Source organism: Pelophylax lessonae, assembly GCF_965119305.1.
Source record: "Pelophylax lessonae genome assembly, chromosome: 4".
Classification (NCBI taxonomy): Eukaryota; Metazoa; Chordata; class Amphibia; order Anura; family Ranidae; genus Pelophylax; species Pelophylax lessonae.
In genome coordinates, this window is record NC_138771.1 from 576,692,079 (window position 1) to 576,711,000 (window position 18,922).

An 18,922-nucleotide genomic window follows, 5' to 3' on the forward strand; every position below is an offset into this window, starting at 1 on the left:
GGGAAGGCATTATAAGCTTAAACTACATATCATCTTTCAAAGGGCCTACAGGCATTGCAGTTACAATAATTATAATTTTTCAAAGCTGCACAGTTTTTCTTTTTACACACTGGGGCCCATCGATTGCTTCTTGTAAAGGTGAACTTAGCCTTTTAAGTAGATTTAGAAGAAGAAGCCCTTGCCAATGCAAACAGATGCGTCTTACCATTCCTTTCCCTGGACCTGATACAAGGCATTTTGTTAGTTAACTTTCCCCTCCCCAGGAACAATCATCGTTACCTTTTCTTCCTTCACCACTGCTCAGTTCAGCCACCAGGAGCAAAGAGAAATACCTAGCACTTCTAGTTTGGGAGGAGAATGTGACACACTCTATGCCACAACACAGGTGCTTGGTGATGGGCATTGGTCTTGTAACTTGGAGGCATGATCATGGTCACTCATCTTCGAGTAAGCTCTTAGAACCAACTAAAGGGCTCTAGCTACACAAGGGCAACTGTTGAGGGCTCTTTAATAACACTGATTCAGGGTTGTCACTTCCACACAAGTTCTGCTGGATCCCTGCCTGCTAATCAATGTCTATATTCACTCTGCATGTCATATTTGCAGCCAGGAGCTTATGATGTAGACTGGGACATGTATATAAAGAAACAATGAGTAGGCTAGATTGGATATCTGTATAGACTTTCAGAAATGCTGTTCTTGTATCTGCATGGAGCCTGGCAACGTCCCATATAGCTGAACTGGTAACAACAGAGAAAGCAATGCAGCTGCTGCTATACTGTTTCATGTTACTGGCAATATAATTCTGCATACTCTTGTCACCCTTTTCTGTCTCTTCCGCCTCTTCTTGTTTGTCCTCAGCTTCCTGAAAGAGAAAATGTGTAATTACATTGTATCATATAGAGAAACTATGGTGTATTTTCAGCAATTACAGGGCAGGTGCGAATAGCGGCTTTCCGCAGCTAGGTGGGACCGCCTGCCTTGTTCACTATAAGAGGTCGCTGGTGGCAGCAGCTATTCATAGCTCTCTGGACAGCCAGGGTTTACTTGCAGCGATTGCTGCTGGACACACACAGTGCATCCATCAGCAATCACGGCACATAATTGCTAGCTGTACTGACAGTATAAAAAACTGCAGCCCCTGGGGACCTATCATTATAGTGAACGTGGCTGGCGGCCGCACCTAGCCGTTGAGAGTCGCAGCAGGAATCTGGGATTTCTGCTGCAACAATTTGCACCGCCCCCAACCCGTAGTGTGAATGTGACCTTAAAGTTACTTCTAAAATGGTACTTAAAAGTAATTTTATTGCGATTTTACACTTGCCTTCTTTCTCATTTTCATGACTATTTTACCCAAAGATGAGTAGATTCTACCTGTATTAGATACTATATGTCAGACATGCTAATCAGTATACTTGTTCAACCACCACCAAGATTAAAAAGAAAAAAAATAATAGGTGGGGAGTCTATTATCCTCAGTTTAAGGAGACAGACAGGAAAATGCATTGAAAAAAAAAGATCAGTAAAGCACAATCACTGTGTGGCATTGCTAGGCATCAAGCATGGCTATCCAGTACACTTCTACATTTATAAAACCATACACCTTTTAGAATTTATCAATATATGATACAGTTTAGGGCAAAGTGAAAGTCTCTTGAAGAGCCCACCTCCTGACACACTTATACTCGCATTCTTTTAAAGCACCAAGTCCTAACCTTGTGTACGCTCAGCGCTGGATGAGGTCAGAGTTTACACAGGGTTGATGATGTCACCCGTCCCCTCCCAACAGTGTTCAGACCCATTCAGACATGAGCATGGCATTCGGCTTGGTGGTCATATTCTCCTCCATACCAGGATGGACCATGTATTTTGCCAAGGCACCAATGAAGTAATGAGGACTATAAGTGGGTGTTCAGATGGCCTTTCAAAAGACTTTGTCACTTTTTCTAAATGGGCCAAGTGACAGTTTCTTTAACCACTTCCAACTCCGGAAGGTTTTACCCCCTTAATGACCAGGCCATTTTTTGCAATACCGCACTGCGTTGTTTTAACAATTGCAAGGTCGTGCGATGCTGTACCCAAATAAAATTGATGCCTATTTTTCCCCCACAAATAGAGCTTTCTTTTGGCGCTATTTGATCACTGCTGCAGGTTTTATTTTTTGTGCTATAAACAAAAAAAGACCGACAACTTGGAAAAAAAAAACAAAAAACAACTTTTACTTTCTGCTATAAAACATTCCCAATAAAAAAAAAAATTCATCAATTTAGGCCATTCTGCTACAAATTTTTGTTAAAAAAATCCTAATAGATTTACTTTGATTGGTTTGCGCAAAAGTTAGAGCGTCTACAAACTATGGGATAGATTTATGGCATTTTTATTTATTTTTTATTGTTTTTACTTGTAATGGCGGCGATCAGCGATTTTTATTGGGATTGCAACATTGCGGCAGAAAAATCTAACACTAAGTGGCACTTTTTGAGGACCAGTGACACCAAAACAGTGCTAAAAAAAATGCACTGTTGCTGTATAAATGACACTGGCAGGGAAGGGGTTAAAGGGGTGATCAAGTGTCCTCCTAAGGAATGCTTTGTAACTGTGTGGGGGATGGATGTGCTAGAGGAAAAGAGAGATCTGTGTTTCAGCTTAGCCGCTAGTTGGCTCCAGCTGTGTCTAATCACAGCAGGAGTGGCGCTCAGGCGGCGCGCGTGCACGCCCCCAAGAACCCCTGCACCAAATCACGTACCTATATGTGATTCTGTGCAGCCGGGCCGCCATGCCACAGTATAAATGCGGTGGGCAGTCCAGAAGTGGTTAAGCTAATCACAGTTTTTCAGCGCAACTGTTGATCTCCTTATGAAAAAACTGGAAACCTTGCTGGAATATTATACAGGCAGCTATCATATTCTCTCAGTATATGGTTTGTTTAATAGGAAACAGGCAGTTTTATTGTAAGTGGATCGCAATGTCTAGGACTTTGACAGTGACCATAAAAAAAATAAAATAAAAAAAAAAAAAACTTAATTGAAACAAGCCAACATTGCTCTCCTGTATGCAGTGGCATGCTGGGGAAGCAGGCTTAGGGTGGCCGACACCAACAGACTCAAACTGATTTGCAAGGCCAGTTTTTTTTGGATTGGTGTTGGGAGTCTTTAACAGCAGTGTTGCTGTTCAAGGTATGTTTAATCTGGGACAACTTATCCCACCCACTCCACAATATACTTGTCAGGAGGAGTACCTTCAGTGATAGATTGTTACAACTACGATAGGGATCGACCGATTATCGACAAAGCCGAATATCGAGGGCCGATATGCACTTTTCCCGATATATTGGAATTGGCCCCGGAGGTTACTGATATTTCAGAAAAGTGCTTGTACCGGAGTGATGCCGACAGCTAGAGGCATGACCCCGTTACCCGCGTCCATAGCCGACGGTCGGCTGTCTTGTAATGACAGCCAATGCGGCTGAGAAGCCGTTCGGCTGTCATTACAAGGAGTGGGAGGGGAACGTGCCCTCCTCTCTCGCTGCCTTCCGTGGCTCGCCCAGGTTTCCCGCCCCACCGGGAGACCCGGGCAACCAGCCTTATCGGCCGCCGAAGACCTGATCAAAGCCGCATTCGGCTCTGATCGGGTCTCCATGCAAAAACCCAGAAGTGATGTCATGACATCACTTCCGGGTACTCCGCACCAGATTAAAAAAAATTACAGTATTCAAAACAGCCACACTTTGCGTTTTGAATGCTTTTAAGTGCAGAGGAGGGGTTTGGGGTCTTTTAGACCCCCCAATCCCTCCACAAAAGTACCTGTCAAAAAAAAAAAAAAAAAAAAAAAAGTTTTCTTTTTAAATGTACAAATATCGGCCAATATTAGCCAATACCAATATGCATTGGCCAAAATATTGGTATCGGTAACGAAAAACTGATATCGGTCGATCACTAAACTACGATGCACTACAGAGTGACGCAGGAAATCATTTTTGCCTGTGGCCACCAAATTATACAATCCTTCTCTGTGAGTGCTGGTTGTGAGGATTTAATCTGGTTTATGATCCAGACTTTATGTCGTTTTTATATAAGGTAGTTTTTATATAAGGTTGGAATTAGATTAACTATGCGTTATTACTTTTAGGTAATGTTCGAGAAATTGATATAATTGCATTTTGGTAGTTTTATTTTCTGTTATTTTTCAGTGTTTTTTTATTCTATGTATTATTTCAATAGGATGGTATTGCTTATTACAATACAGTATTAATTCAGTTTTATTTGGTAATAATTTGCTGTTATTGGTAATTTTATTGTTGTTACTGTGTCTTGTTTCCGTTTGTTATTGCGATTTTGTTTTGACTTTGTTGAATGTAACTATCTTAATAATTTTTTTTTGGGATTATTAAAGTATTCTGAATCTGAATTTTGCATATAAACTACTTCTGGACCAATATAACCACGTTACAATAAAAATTTAAAGCAAAGGATTGAGCCATGCTAACAGTATGCACACTCCTGCACTGTGAGGTCTTACAATATGTGAAGAAAATTATTGTATATATAGTTAAAAATAGAGAACAGATTCCATATAGTCTTACTTTGTATGTCGTCAACAATGTTTAATAAAATGGACACGATACCTTTTCAGTCAAAGCTCCAATGTCATGGTTGGCTCACTGAAAAAGCTTGCTCACTATTAGTGGCTGACCACAAATCATAACCTGATTCGGTTACATTCATCAGAGGCATTGTACTGGTCCACTACTTCGGTTCTGCCCAGTCAGGGATTTTGATTAAGCCCTGCTGATGAGAGTTTCAAGTTGTATACAAGATATTGTGAAGTTAATCTTCACCCAGACGTGCCCACCTATTTTCCAAGTCTGCGATAGTAGGGTGTTATTAGGTACTGCTGACTTTCTAATTACTTTGATGGATTTTTCTACTTACCAGTACAAACCCATGGGGGACAAACCCCGGGAGGTCAGGCACATAGGGATAGCCTGAGAGAGACCAGCCATTGCTCAAACCCCCAGGGATTGGTAATATCTGATATGCTTGTTGGTTAATTATGATGTATCCAGTTTTTGATTGTTTGAATGCATCACCTTTTGTTCTTTAGGTATACATCGTCTAGGGTTTTATTATTTCATGGTATTGGGTGTTGCTGGGGTAATCTTTGTACATACCATGTATAATTCTATTCACAATGTACAATTTTTCACCTACGGTTTGTGATGTGTTTTATTCTTGACCTTCCCCTACTGAACGTAAGAAGTGGGTGTTAATTATTATAGATACTACGCATTAGTGCCCATATTATTTATTTAATCATCTCCCATTTTCTATGGACTTACTGTCTGTGTGATGGTTCCTGTTCCTTCTTGATCTCCATCTGAAAGTACAGATTTTCAAGTTACAATTCAACAAAGGTGTATTCACAATGGGGAGCTGGCTGCTTCTGGCCTGGGCATGCTCACGCATAAGATAATGGGAAAGATAGATTTTACAATCAGTCGTTTATCCCGGCACTAGACACTGCTGTTACTCAAAAGCTGTAGAGACCTCTGTTGAAGGGTTTGTCTGCCTAGTGATGTTAATTATATTGATGCTATAAAACATTAGCTTAGACAATTTTGAGCTTTGTCTAGCTCTGAAGAAATCCCACACCATCAATCAGAAGTGGTCTAAAGAATGCCTTTCCTTTATCTATCACCTATATCTCCAAATAATGTGTTTCCTTCTCCCATCCAGATCTAGCACTCGGTTGAGGATTATGTTGATTATCGATACTCGTAACAAGCCCTTCCAATGTCACATTTAAATGTTATCACCTGAATGAATTGGCCAATCCAAGCTTTAAGGAAGGCGCTAATTGAATGTGCATTGCTCAAGTCCAATAGTGAGTCACTTTGGCTCTAATACCTGTTCACCTATGGACCAAAGCAATTTTCATCTTTTTGCTATGAGCCTGTATATTCAGCGATAATTTTATTACTTAAGATAAAATTGTAATATAAATATTTTTTAAGGGCAAACAAGGCTTTCTTTTTGTGATTATCCTGCATGTTTTTTTTTTTTTCACAATCCTTAGACAATTAAACGTAATTAAAGCTAAACAAAAGGCACTTTTTTTTTTTTTTTTTTTTTTTTGAGCCATGTTAAGTTTAAAATAAATAGTGCTACTGCACACAAAATATATAGCATGTTTAAAACACCACCAAAACTATGATTTTGGTACCCAAATATTTCCAAAGTTATTTACAAATGAATTTAAGTAGTATTTTTTTTTTTCAATTTTGCGCTTTTTTTCAATGTAATAAGTGTAATATATATGTAAAAGGTGTAAAAATATTAATGAACAAAGTAAACAAAAACAGAAAAAAAGTTTACCTATTAGATAATAAAAAATAAATCACGAGGAAAATTATAATTGAATGGAGGAGAATAAGGAGCTAATAAGGGCTGATTAACTAAGGGTTAAAAAGGGGGGTTCAACAATGGAAGATTTAATAAAAAAACAAAAACACCACTTTTTTTTTTTTTTACAGGTTGCTTTAAAGTGGAGTTCCACCCATTTTTGGAACTTTAGATCTTTGTAATCCCCTTTAAAATGGCTTTTACCAATGGAAACTTTTTTTTTTTTTTTTTGCTAATAAATGTATTAAGGCTGGGCAGAGAACAGCCTTAATACATTCATACAATGCAATCCAATGAGAGGAGGCGGGGCGGAGGCTGGGCAGAGAACGGCCTTAATACATTCATACAATGCAATTCAATGAGAGGAGGCGGGGCGGAGGCGGGGCAGGCACGGCTCAGTACAGATACAGCTACTGCAAGTAGAATACATCCCAGCAGACACTGCGGATCGCCGAATGACGTCATCGCCGATCGGACCAGGAAGTGCGGAGAGGAGGAATAAAGCCAAAATTAAGGTATTTACTAGCAAAAAAAAAAAAAAAAAAGTTTCCATTGGTAAAAGCCATTTTAAAGGGGATTACAAAGATCTATGTATTCCAACCTATTAAAAATGGGTGGAACTCCGCTTTAACTGACTTCATTTGCAGACTAAAGTTCATCCCTTTGATCTGTAAATTAATAAACAGAAAGTTACAATGTTTCATTGTAGCTTTCTGTATTCCCATCTGAGCAATGTTGTTGATAAACATTGCCAGACTGCTTTTTTTTACAGCTCCTGCTGCGGGGACTTTCTCTGTGTACTCTTCAATGCAGCTGTGATTAATCACAGCCGAATTGCATTGTACTAGGAAAATGTAAATCCCCACAGCAGAAGGAATGGATGTACTAGACACACCCTGTGTACAATGATGACATTTCTTTGGGCGTGTCTAGTATGCCCAAAGTCTGCAAGTGGTTAAGAAAAAGTGGTAGGTTGTAGAAAGATGCCTCCTTGTCAGTTACTGTGTTGGCCTGACAGAAATACAAACCTGCACGAATATATGTGTAGCGCCACTATAAATAGTGTACGACTTATTAAGGGCTGACATCTTAAAAAAGGCGCTATATTCCATATATTATCAACTACTTATTGATACTGCCAGGCTTCTTCTGCACTGTCGTAAAGCTTGCTTGGCTAACTTTCCTGGCATGGATGGGGATGACATTTGAGACTCATTTACTAGACTGGAGTCTGCAAGTGACCACCTTATCCAATATAAATTCTTGCATACAATCTAACACCTGCTAGATTGGCTAAAATATTTCACCCCCAATCACCTGGTTGTTGGTGATGTAATTCCTCCCATGCCAATTTCTTTCACATATTTTTGGCTGAATGTAGTACAATTTGAAAATTCTGTCAAGACAAACATAATTCCCACTGTGGAGATTTGCTTGCTGGGGTTGGTTGACCCCTGCAAAGGTGATCTGAACTCTCCTAACCCTATTATTCTATTATGCCAGGAAAAACATTATTCTTTCTTGGAAGAAATCTTTTGCTCTGAAAATTGTGGCCTGGATTGCTTAAAGGGCTACATATGCAAGTAGAGGGGTACTGGGAAAATTTGACAAAGTGTGGGAAGGCGACAGGCGAGGTGAGTGATGCATCTACTGCATCTGAGTAAGAGTGTTCTCACTCTGAAAATGCGGTTCAGCTGTATCAATACCATAGTACTGCATGCAGTGCTCAATGTTGCAATTTGATGGGGATAGGTTTGATTGTATTATATATGGAATCTATTTGTGAACAGTTATTTTACATCTGAAAGTCAGTTGCATGAAAAAAGTTTTTTGTGGAACTGTAGTTGGCTCTCATCCTGAAATCCTTTGCTATTCGTCATGGCTGTGCTGGTCACTTGTGCTGATGTATAATTTTTTTTTTCTTGGCACTTGACAAGTGTCACATTTGTACTATATTGAAAATTATTAAAAATAATTTTCCAAAAAAAAAAAAAATAGTGTACAAAGTGCAGCTTATGATTTAACAAAACAAAGTGCCAAAGTCAATTTGAAAATGAATCAAGAACAAAAGTCCTAGTGAAAAGATAAAATCCAGTGCAAAAATCATGAAGAGAAGATTTGACATCTTTACAAGTGAAAATAATTCTGCTTAAAGTGTGTTCAGAGGCCAATCACCATCTCCCTGTGGAATCCACACTCACTACAGCAGATTGTTGCCCTTACAACAGGGATCTCACCGGCAGAGCCAGATGGGGAACTCCTTGAACAAAAGTGTGAACCAAGAATTTCGCCGCCAACGGCCTTTGGAAAAATAGGGCTAAAGCGGAAATCTGGCCTTTGATGGTGCCCAGAGCCAAACGTTCCAATCAAAATAGGCAGGAAAGGGAAACACCTTAGTCACCTTGGAAGATTTGCGGGTGCCAAACTGCACCGGTGTCGCCGACTCAGCTTCAGCTGAGTCCTCCAACTTTAAAGTTTCCCGCACTGACACAATCAGGGTCTCCACCAGCGCTTTTTCATGTGCGGCTGCAGAGGAAGACGACTCTTCCTCACTATTAGAGCACTCAGCGTGCGTGGACGCAAACCCAATGGGCTGACTCTCGTCCACGGTGGCCAAATCCACCTTAGGTTCTGAGGATACAGGTGAAGGCGGGGGGTGCTTTCTGCCAGGCCTCCTTTGCAGGGCCATATCTACTTTGGCTACTAGCGACTGTAGGGCTTCTGTCATGGCTGCCAGGGCAGACTGAGAACACAGAAGGTCCCGCAGCTTCCAGAAGTGGATCGGGCAGTGAAACGCGCTCCAGAGGCTCCATGACCATAAGGGGTTAATCGGAACCGCGCTGCTCAGAATTTTTTTTTGCAGAAAAAACACAGGGTAACCCTCCCCCCCCCCTTCCTGCAATGCTGGGGCACCACAAGAATCAGCGCACCCTCAGTGCTGTATACAGGAGAGGAAGGATAGTGTACCCCCAGAGACTCACCATCCCAGCTGGAAAGCACCAAAACGGTCTGCCACACTGCTAGAAAGAGGAAATGTCGACCTGACTACAAAAAATGGCCACAGTTAAACTCTATGGAGAAACCAAAAACATGGTCGCTGGACCACACAAACATGGCTGCAGAATCTAGGGCAAAATGCCTCCACATAGCGCTGCACAGGATCCTGGACCCCACTGGACCTCAGGGAAGCACACAGACCTCAGGAGGGGACCCCCCCGCCCCACCCAACTACAGACATCCCCACCAGGGTGCCAGCAGCGGCATCAACCACCACTTCTTCAGCCCAGCACCATACAATCCCCCCACCCTAAAGCATCCATTCCCCCCAGAGGGGGCCAGGGGAGGGGACAGGGAGCAGATGAGGGCACCTACACAGAGGGAACCCCATTAAGGAGAAGGGGAAAACCATGAGGGGGAGGAAGGACACATCAGGGGCCTACCATCCCCAGGGAGGGCCCGTGACGACCCCAGCAATCCTGTAAGAAAGGAGGGGGGACACTACTCACCATACCACGGTCACCAGGCAGGCACCACTCCCAGAAGTCTACCTCACCATCTTGGAATGGGGGTGCTGCGGCCTGAGGTACGCTGCGACTGATCGTGACTGCTGTCGTGACCAGGTCAATGCGACCTCGCAAGGCGTTTCACTCGCCAACCAGCCCCCATCCAGTGGGGCTATGTCGCAGCTAATCTAGAGCAAAGCTAATAGTTGAGTCGCGCTCGCAGGCCAGACTGGGAAGGCCATAGGAATATCTAGTGCGTTGCCCAGTCCAACTATTGAATGTAGTTTGCACAGGAACAAAAATAAAGAAAAAGTTAAAAATTCCATTTAAAAAAGAAAAAAATGCCAGGATCGCAGATCCCAGCAGAGAGCCAGGTCCTTACTCCTGACTAGGCAGAAAAAAATGTAGTCCTACAGCAGGAAGTGATGATATATCCTCTGGGACTTCCCCAGGGGCGTAACCAAAAAGGTTTCTGAGGGGGGTTGGTGAAATTCTCGCGCTGTCTCTATTATATACTTGATTGTCTCCTTTAATGCTGCAGGTACTATTAATGGTAACCTACACAATACAGATACTTATAGTTGGGGGGAGTACCGCGCTTTAAAGGTGCCAAATACAAAATTATTTAAAACATATAAATATATACTGTGAAAAAGTGCCTTAGTGCCTCTCAATATAATATTCACTCATAACCAAATGTGCATCACAACATAATAAATAAAATAAAATTATATCAAATATAAATCCTCCAATCCTTAAACAATTAGGTGGTTTAAAATTGCTGAATAAATATAATTTTTCATAAAACAATACATATATAATCTCTTGGTAAAATTAAAATGCCAAATTATAAAACTTCCTAATACGTGACCATCTAAAAAAATATTTTTGTGCTTTTAAATATAAATAACTTGTTTAGGTGATATAAATATAAAGTGCTCAAGTGTCCTTCAAATAAATATATGAATAAATGGTGATTAGACAAATCTTCTTATCCTTCTTAACCGCATGCAGGTGCTCTTCTGTGCAGTGATCACTAGGTGTCCTAAGCGCTCACCTCAAATAGGCCTTGTGTTATATGCCTCAGAGTAATGCTCCTTCCTCCTTACTAGCGTATGGGTACCATTGTAAGTAATCGATTTTCCTCCCTCTTTTTTTTTTGTATACAGCGATGTACCAGGAGATATCTGTGGACCTTTAGGTCTCCAAAAACAAAGCGGGCCAATATAGTGAAGTATATCCCGTACTTTATTGAATTAAGAGTAACACTCACATTGCTTTTCGTCTTTTTCAGAGCATAACAAACAAATCGTTGCCGATACGTCACTTCCGGTTGGCTATCCTACGCGTTACGCTGCGTGCCCACGCAGCTTCTTCCAAAAAGGTTTCTGCCTAGTCCTACTCCTGAAGAGAGACAGCATAAAGCTCAATGGTCTGAAGACTTGAAGCTGTGCCCATCAGTGAACAAAAGAGAAAACTTATGAGCTGATGAGGGGGGCCCACGTCTACGATGAGGCTCCTTGCCCTTAGTATAGTAGCTCTTCCCCCTGCGAGACCTTTAATGTCATCCAGGGTAGCTCCAGATAGGCGATCTCCTTGGAAAGGAAGATCAGTCAAGGACTTGATCCGCAGACCAGCAATTGAGCCAAAAGACATGCCGAAGGACCACCGCCAAAACAAAGACGAGCTATCAGGGGAGCCGCATTCAAAGAGGAATCACAGATAAACTGCAGCTTCTGAATGAGCTGGTCCACCAGCTCGTCAAAGGCAGGGGGGGGAGCTGCTCCCCCTCCAGATCACGGCGTAAGAGCTTAGCCCATTCAGTCAGAATTTGCAACACTAGGGCAATGGTGAATACCGGTCTCATTGCCGAACCAGCCAGAGTGAAGATATGGCAGGCCACAGCCTCCGCCTTCCGGTCAGCCGGATCCTTATAGGCTGGGGACTCAGACGAAATCATAGTTGCCATGTTTAATCTGGAAACTGGAGGGTCCACCACCGGCGGCACAGTCCACTTCCTAATAAGGGACTCCTCTTAGGGGTAACGTCTTGTAAAGCGCTTTAGGGAGCCCACGGGGAAGCTTTCGTTGTCCCCACTCAAGCGACAATTCCGTCAAAACAGGCAGGGAAAGGAAACATCTTTGCCGCTCTGGATGGCTTGTGAGTGCCAAAGGGTACCCGCGCCTCCAACGCAGCTTCAGCTGCATCCTCCATCTTCAGAGCCTCACGCACAGGTACAATCAGTGCATCCACCAGCGCCTTTTCATGAGCGGGCGCAGACGTGGAGAAATCATCTTCACTATCAGAGGATTCCAGGCACGTAGTTGCAGACCCAGCAGGGTGACCTACGTCTGCGGCAGCCGAATCAGATTCAGAATCTGATGAGACCGATGAGGCAGGGGAAAGCAGGGGGCGCTTTTTGCTAGCCCATCGCCCGCAGGCAACCTCCACCCGGGACACAAGGGACTTCAGGACCAACATCAGTGCATGATGGATGGTTGGGACCCGGAGGGCCTTGCAGCCTCAGAAAGGGGATCAGGTGGGGAATTGTGCTTCAAAGACTCCATGAGTCACCAGGGGGATCCCACAAAAAAGTGTAAAAACACTGCTAAGTGACAACCCCCACCTCGCTGGCAGCACCACCCAGTCGCCTAAGCAGAGAGGGAGAGGACCCCACCAGACTCACCACCCGCAGAGAAAAGCACCTTCAGCCACCAGTATATTCTGCGCTACATGTGCTGGGATCAGGAAGTAAAATGATCCAGGAGTCTGCACGTGGAGATGAGGGGCTCCCACTGCTGAAATCAACAGGGCTCTACTGTCATGGCCGTCGTTATTTTCAATGGCAAACCACATCAAAATGGCAGGCCAGACTACACAAACATGGCCACTGTGTATAGAACACACAGACTACAACAAAATGGCGGCACCACAAGACATACAGGGACAGGCCTCAAGGACAGATCCAGGCAGGCCCTGGCAGGTGTCCCCGCCAGGTACAACCCCCACCCTCGCACAGCCCATTATCCGATCACACACCGGCCCCCATTGCCAGTCAGCGCCCTGCCCCCACTCCTGGAAAGTGGCCAGACCACCCAAACACCCCCAGTGTATGTGGAAGGGGGGGGCAAGATGAGGGACTCGGCAAGTCGGGGGTCCCAAGGAGGGGCCCACGCCCACCACAAATCCTCCAGGGGGAGAGGGGGACAGCTTCTTGCCATACCAGGAACCAGAAGGGCACCGCTCCAAACAGAACCCCTCTCCATCTCCAAATTGGGGGCTGTCGGGCTGAAGGAATGCTGCGACTCGGACCGAGACCCGGTCGCATGCGACCTCGCGAGGCGTTTCACTAGCAGGCCAACCCCCGTCCAGTGGGGCTACGTCGCGACCGACCTAGTGCAGAGCTTAGGTCTGCGGGCGCTCGCTGGCCAGACTGGGGTGACCACTGGATCTAGTTATCCAGCCCCTTGCCCAGTCCAGCAGTTGATTGTAGATCTCACAGAAAAAATTCAGGAGGAAAAAATTTTGCCAGGACCAAAGATCCCATCAAGGAACTAGTGGCTATAGCAGAGAGAGGGAGTATACCCCCCTGGGACTGTCCATGGGTGTAGCCAGAATTGTTTTCTGGCTAGTGTCCTACTCCCGTAGGGGGCAGTAAAAACCAATAGTTATGAATACCAGGAGTTGTGTCCATCAATGAACGAAAGAGAGACAAATGTTACAGGGGTATTAACCTTTCCCTATGCTATCCCAAAAAAAACGTATAAACTATTTTTTTGGCTGGAGTTACACTTAAAGGATGTACCTGTTCCACCTTGCATACAAATTAAACTTAAACCTACAAGACCCATCTTGTTTGTAACCCGGGGACTGCCTGCTCGGTCGACAGCGGCTGTTAACCACTTCAGCTTCGGAAGGTTTTACCCCCTTAATGACCAGGCCATTTTTTGCAATTCGGCACTGCATTACTTTAACGAAAAATTGCGCGGCTGTGCGACGCTTTGCCCAAATACAATTGATCTCCTTTTTTTCCCCACAAATAGAGCTTTATTTTGGTGGTGTTTGATCACCTCTGCGGTCTTTAGACTTTGCACTATAAACAAAAAAAAGAGCGACAATTTTGTAAAAAACACAATATTTTTTACTTTCTGCTATAAAACATTCCCAATAAAAATGTTTTAAAAATCTATTTTTTTTTTTATCAGTTTAGGCCAATTTGTATTCTGCTACATATTTTTGGTAAAAAAAGCATATTTTAATTGGTTTGCACAAAAGTTATAGCGTTTACAAACTACGGGATAGATTTTTGGACTTTTTTGTTTTTTTAATGGCGGCGATCTGCGATTTTTAGCGGGACTGCGACATTGCGGAGGACAAATCGGACCCCTGACATTTTTGACACTTTTAGGGGACCAGTAATCAGTGCTAAATAATATGCACGGTTACTGTTTAAATGACACTGGCACGGAAGGGGTTAACACTACGGGTGATCAAGGGAGTTCATGTATGCATATGTATGTATAATGTATGCCTAACTGTGCTTACTGACTGTGGAGGGGGAAGGGGTTTGTGACACGCACAGAGAGATCAGGGTTGCAGCTTAGCTGAAACTCTTTATCTATCTCTGCCTGTGTGACAGAAGACCCACCTGATTTGTTTACATAAGCAGGCGGGTCTTCTGTCAATTTCTCTGACAATCGCCGTCACTCCTCCCGCGGGCTGCCTCCTGCCGCAGGAAAAAAAAGACTACACAACCCTGTTAAAATGTCAGGTTTCTGTGATGTAACAAAATGAGACAAAGATAAATCATTTCAGAACTTTTTCCACCTTTAATGTGACCTATAAACTGTCCAACTCAATTGAAAAACAAACTGAAATCTTTTAGGGGGGGGGTGAAAAACTGAAATATTGTGCACACCCTCTTATAACTAGGGATGTAGTGGTGTTCATAATTAAGCAGTTACATTCAAACTCATGTTAAATAGTACATACCTGCCATCATTTGAAGTGCCTCTTATTAACCCCAAGTAACGTTCAACTGTTCTAAGAGTTCTTTCCTGACATTTTCTTAATCGCATCCTAAAGCAAAAGCCATGGTCCGCAGAAAGCTTCCAAAGCATGGGAGGGATCTCATTGTTAAAAGGTATCAGTCAGGAGAAGGGTACAAAAGAATTTCCAAGGCAATAGATATACCATGGAACACAGTGAAGACAGTCATCAAGTGAAGACAATATGGCACAACAGTGACATTACCAAGAACTGGACGTCCCTCCAAAATTGATAAAAAGGACGAGAAGAAAACTGGTCAGGGAGGCTGCCAAGAGACCCACAGCAACATTAAAGGAGCTGCAGGAATATCTGGCAAGTACTGGCTGTGTGGTACATGACAACAATCTCCCGTATTCTTCATATGTCTGGGCTATGGGGGTAGGGTGGCAAGACGACAGCCTTTTCTTACAAAGAAAAACATCCAAGCCTGGCTAAATTTTGCAAAAATCCCTCCGGAATCTCCAAAAGCATGTGGGTCTGATGAAACCAAGGTTGAACTTATTGGCCATAATTCCAAAAGATATTTTTGGCACAAAAAAAACACTGAAGCATGGTGGTGGCAGCATCATGCTTTGGAATGTTTTTCTTCAGCTGGAACAGGGTCCTTAATCAAGGTAGAGAGAATTATGAACAGTTCCAAATACCAGTCAATATTGGCACAAAACCTTCAGGCTTCTGCTAGAAAGCTGAACATGAAGAGGAACTTCATCTTTCAGCATGACAACGACCCAAAGCATACATCCAAATTAACAAAGGAATGGCTTTACCAGAAGAAGAATAAAGTTTTGGAATACCCCAGCCAGAGCCCAGACCTAAATCTGATTGAAAATCTGTGGGGTGATCTGAAGAGGTCTGTGCACAGGACAGGAGATTCCCCTCGCAATCTGATAGATTTGGAGTGTTTTTGCAAAGAGTGGGCAAATATTGCCAAGTCAAGACGTGCCTTGCTGATAGACTCATACCCAAAAAGATTGCTGTAATAAAATCAAAAGATGCTTCAACAAAGTATTCGTTTAAGGGTGTGTGCACTTATGTAACCATATAATTTTATTTTTATTTTTTTTTTTTTTATTTCCCTCCACCTAAAAGAGTTCAGTTTGTTGTTCATAAGAGTTGTACGGTTTATAGGTGACATTAAAGGTGGAAAAAGTTCTGAAATGAATTATCTTTGTCTCATTTGTTTACATCACAGAAACCTGACATATGAACAGGGGTGTGTTTACTTTTTATACACCACATTTTATTAAATACTACACTATTAGAGAGTATCCTTGGCTCCTGGTGAGCTTTTTTTTTTTTATTCCCAGCTACTTTCCATCGAGAGCTGCCATCTGATGCAGACACTGGGAGAGATTATAATCACGCTGTGGATTCTGACATAAGTCACAGGTGCATATGTTGTTGTAAGGGCAGCCATCTGTTTTGGTGTTGACTCCACAGGGAGATGTTGAATGGCCTCTGAACACACTTTATTTTCACATGTGATGGTGTCAGATCTTCTTTTCACGATTTTCGCACTGAATTTTATCTTTTCACTAGGACTTTTTTCTTTTGTTCTGGATTCATTTGCAGTTTGACTTTTGCCCTTTGTTTTGTTAGGTCATAAGCTGCACTTCGTACACTACTTATAGTGGCTTGACACATTTTTTTATATCTGTGTGGGTTGTGTAGAAAGCCTATATGTGAAAGCCACCGCATATTGTTTTTGATTTTTCACAGCTCATATTTTTTTGGTATTCTGCACAAATATATCATTATACAAATGCATGCCCAAAGCTGACTGTCATAGAGACTTAATTTAGGTATTACTGAGCTGGGTATGTTGGGGGTACACTCATGAATTGCGAGTACCTTTAAAACTCGACTGTTTTCAAATTGTTTTTGCAGAGGATTGTAATTGGTAGTTGCCATTATTACATCCAGTCAAACAAAAGACTGGGTTATGGGTTTAGCTGTGGCTATCTGAATTACTTCTAGTGAGTAACAGTCAGGCATTCCAGTGCAAATATCTACCCAGTACCAGGGATGAGCTCGGAGGTGTGTTCAAGTTCGTACGTGCCCGATCCTGCCAGGAAGCCGACACTGCACTCCGCTTATCACAGGAATTTCCCGATCCGCAGCTGCACAGATCGGGAAATGCCTCACTGTCTTGTGATTAGTGGAGTGCAGTGTCGACTTCCTGGCGGGATCGGGCATGTATGAACTCGAACACGTCCGAGCTCATCCCTGCCCAGTACACTGCTTAGTGAGGCATGTTATGGACATGGGTGGCCAAATTAAGTCCACTTAAAATGGTTTGAACTTACCTTGGAGCTCTAGGTCTGGCTCAGCTATGCACCCATATAATTCCAGCAGATGGACAGTGGCAGGACAATGGTAACACTTACATATCCAACCCGATCTCTCAACAAAATACTTTATAGCATGTTTACACACATCCGCATCTCACCTCCTTCTGATTCCGACTCTTCACTTTTTGCCACATCACCCTCATTGCTTGCCTTAATCTTCTTTTCTGCTGGCCCTCCTCCTTCTGCTCCCAGCTTCTTCTGAAAGTAAAAAATGCAAAATTTCTCATATCGAGACCAACACTTCAGGTTCTATGCCCAAGTGCACAGAATTCTAATGGCTCCCTCCCAATTGCCTGCTTTTTCCATTAACTATTACAACACAAGTACTCAGCTGCCATCTCACACAGCCAGGACTCCCATCCAGCACCAGTGGCTGACACCCCTAGAAGAGCTGCTAATTCAGTGGCAGAGCACACCTGAGCACAGTGAGATGCCTGTCCTGAAACAGACAACCCTACTAAAAAGTTGGGTAGTTGCAACCTCTAATATCAGATGGGAGCCCCGATTGTGTTAACATGTAATAATTAAATTTTATTATAGAATCCATCTAACAAGATCGGCATGCATGAATAATAAATGACTGAAGATGATTCTAATACAGGCAGTCACTAAACAGGCTGAAAGGTCAAACCAGTCATAATTTTTTCGAGGGACTCTGCCCTCAATCACAGGCAGGGTATCTTTGGGGTAAGCATAGTTTTAGACCTGTTCCAAAGAACAGCAGATTACAGGTTTCAGGAAGGCAAGTCTCTTATGTTTTGTCATGATGTCTGGGGAGTGGATTTTAATACCACTCACTTATGCAAATAACTCTTTCAATGTAAATACCAGGAGCTAGATAACAGACTGCCGTTTGAACAAGATTTTAATTAATAAAAATCTAATTATGCATTTCTGAATGATAAATGGAAATTGTTTCCCATAGTAATTATTTAGATTCCCACAGAGTTAATTGATTGCAATGGACAAAAAGACCTGTTCTTTTACTAAAAAAAAAAAAAAAAATGGGATTTTTGACTTACCGTAAAATCCATTTCTCTGATGTTCATTGACGGACACAGCTCCTGATCTTCTTAACCATTTTGTTATACTGCACCCTACAGGAGTAGGACACTAGGCACTAGACTGCTATAGGTACTCTGTTTTGTTACAAGCAGTGTAAGAATAATTATAACTCCACAGAGAGGTGGCTACTGTGTCCGTCAATGAACATCAGAGAAATGGATTTTTTTATGGTAGGTCAAAAATCCAATTTTCTCTTTTGTTCATTGACGGACACAGTTCCTGATTTTTATAACCATTGGGACATCTGAAAGCAGTGTTAAACATGAGGGGTGGGAACAGCAAAACAATTCCCAAGGCTAAACAGTAGGCTACCAGGCAACAGGAGCTCAACCAAAACAACTGGAGCCCACCTGAAAAAAAAACAATACACCCTCAAAGAGGATCAAGTCCTCTAAACAGCAGCCTGCAAAACCTTGTGGCCAAAGGAAGCATCCGCAGATGCCAACACATTCACTTTATAGAAATTTGTGAAAGTGTGCACCGATGACCAGGTGGCCGGCTTGCAAACCTGCGTCATTGCCGCCTGATGACAAAAGGCCCAAGAGGCACTGAA

The 18,922-nt window shown here is 42.8% G+C and overlaps 1 protein-coding gene across 1 annotated transcript in view; it reads right to left on the reverse strand.

Moving 5' to 3' along the window:
- Window positions 1-18,922, reverse strand: part of AKAP8L (A-kinase anchoring protein 8 like) — a gene marked incomplete at its 3' end in the record, with an annotated part of 80,829 nt that overhangs the window by 27,921 nt on the left and 33,986 nt on the right. The window contains exons 4-6 of the mRNA XM_082256657.1: window positions 17,403-17,502; window positions 5,339-5,376; window positions 814-865 (exon numbers count right to left, since the gene is read on the reverse strand). Coding sequence (XP_082112783.1) covers window positions 814-865; window positions 5,339-5,376; window positions 17,403-17,502 — 190 coding nt within the window. The remainder of the gene's footprint in view (window positions 1-813; window positions 866-5,338; window positions 5,377-17,402; window positions 17,503-18,922) is intronic.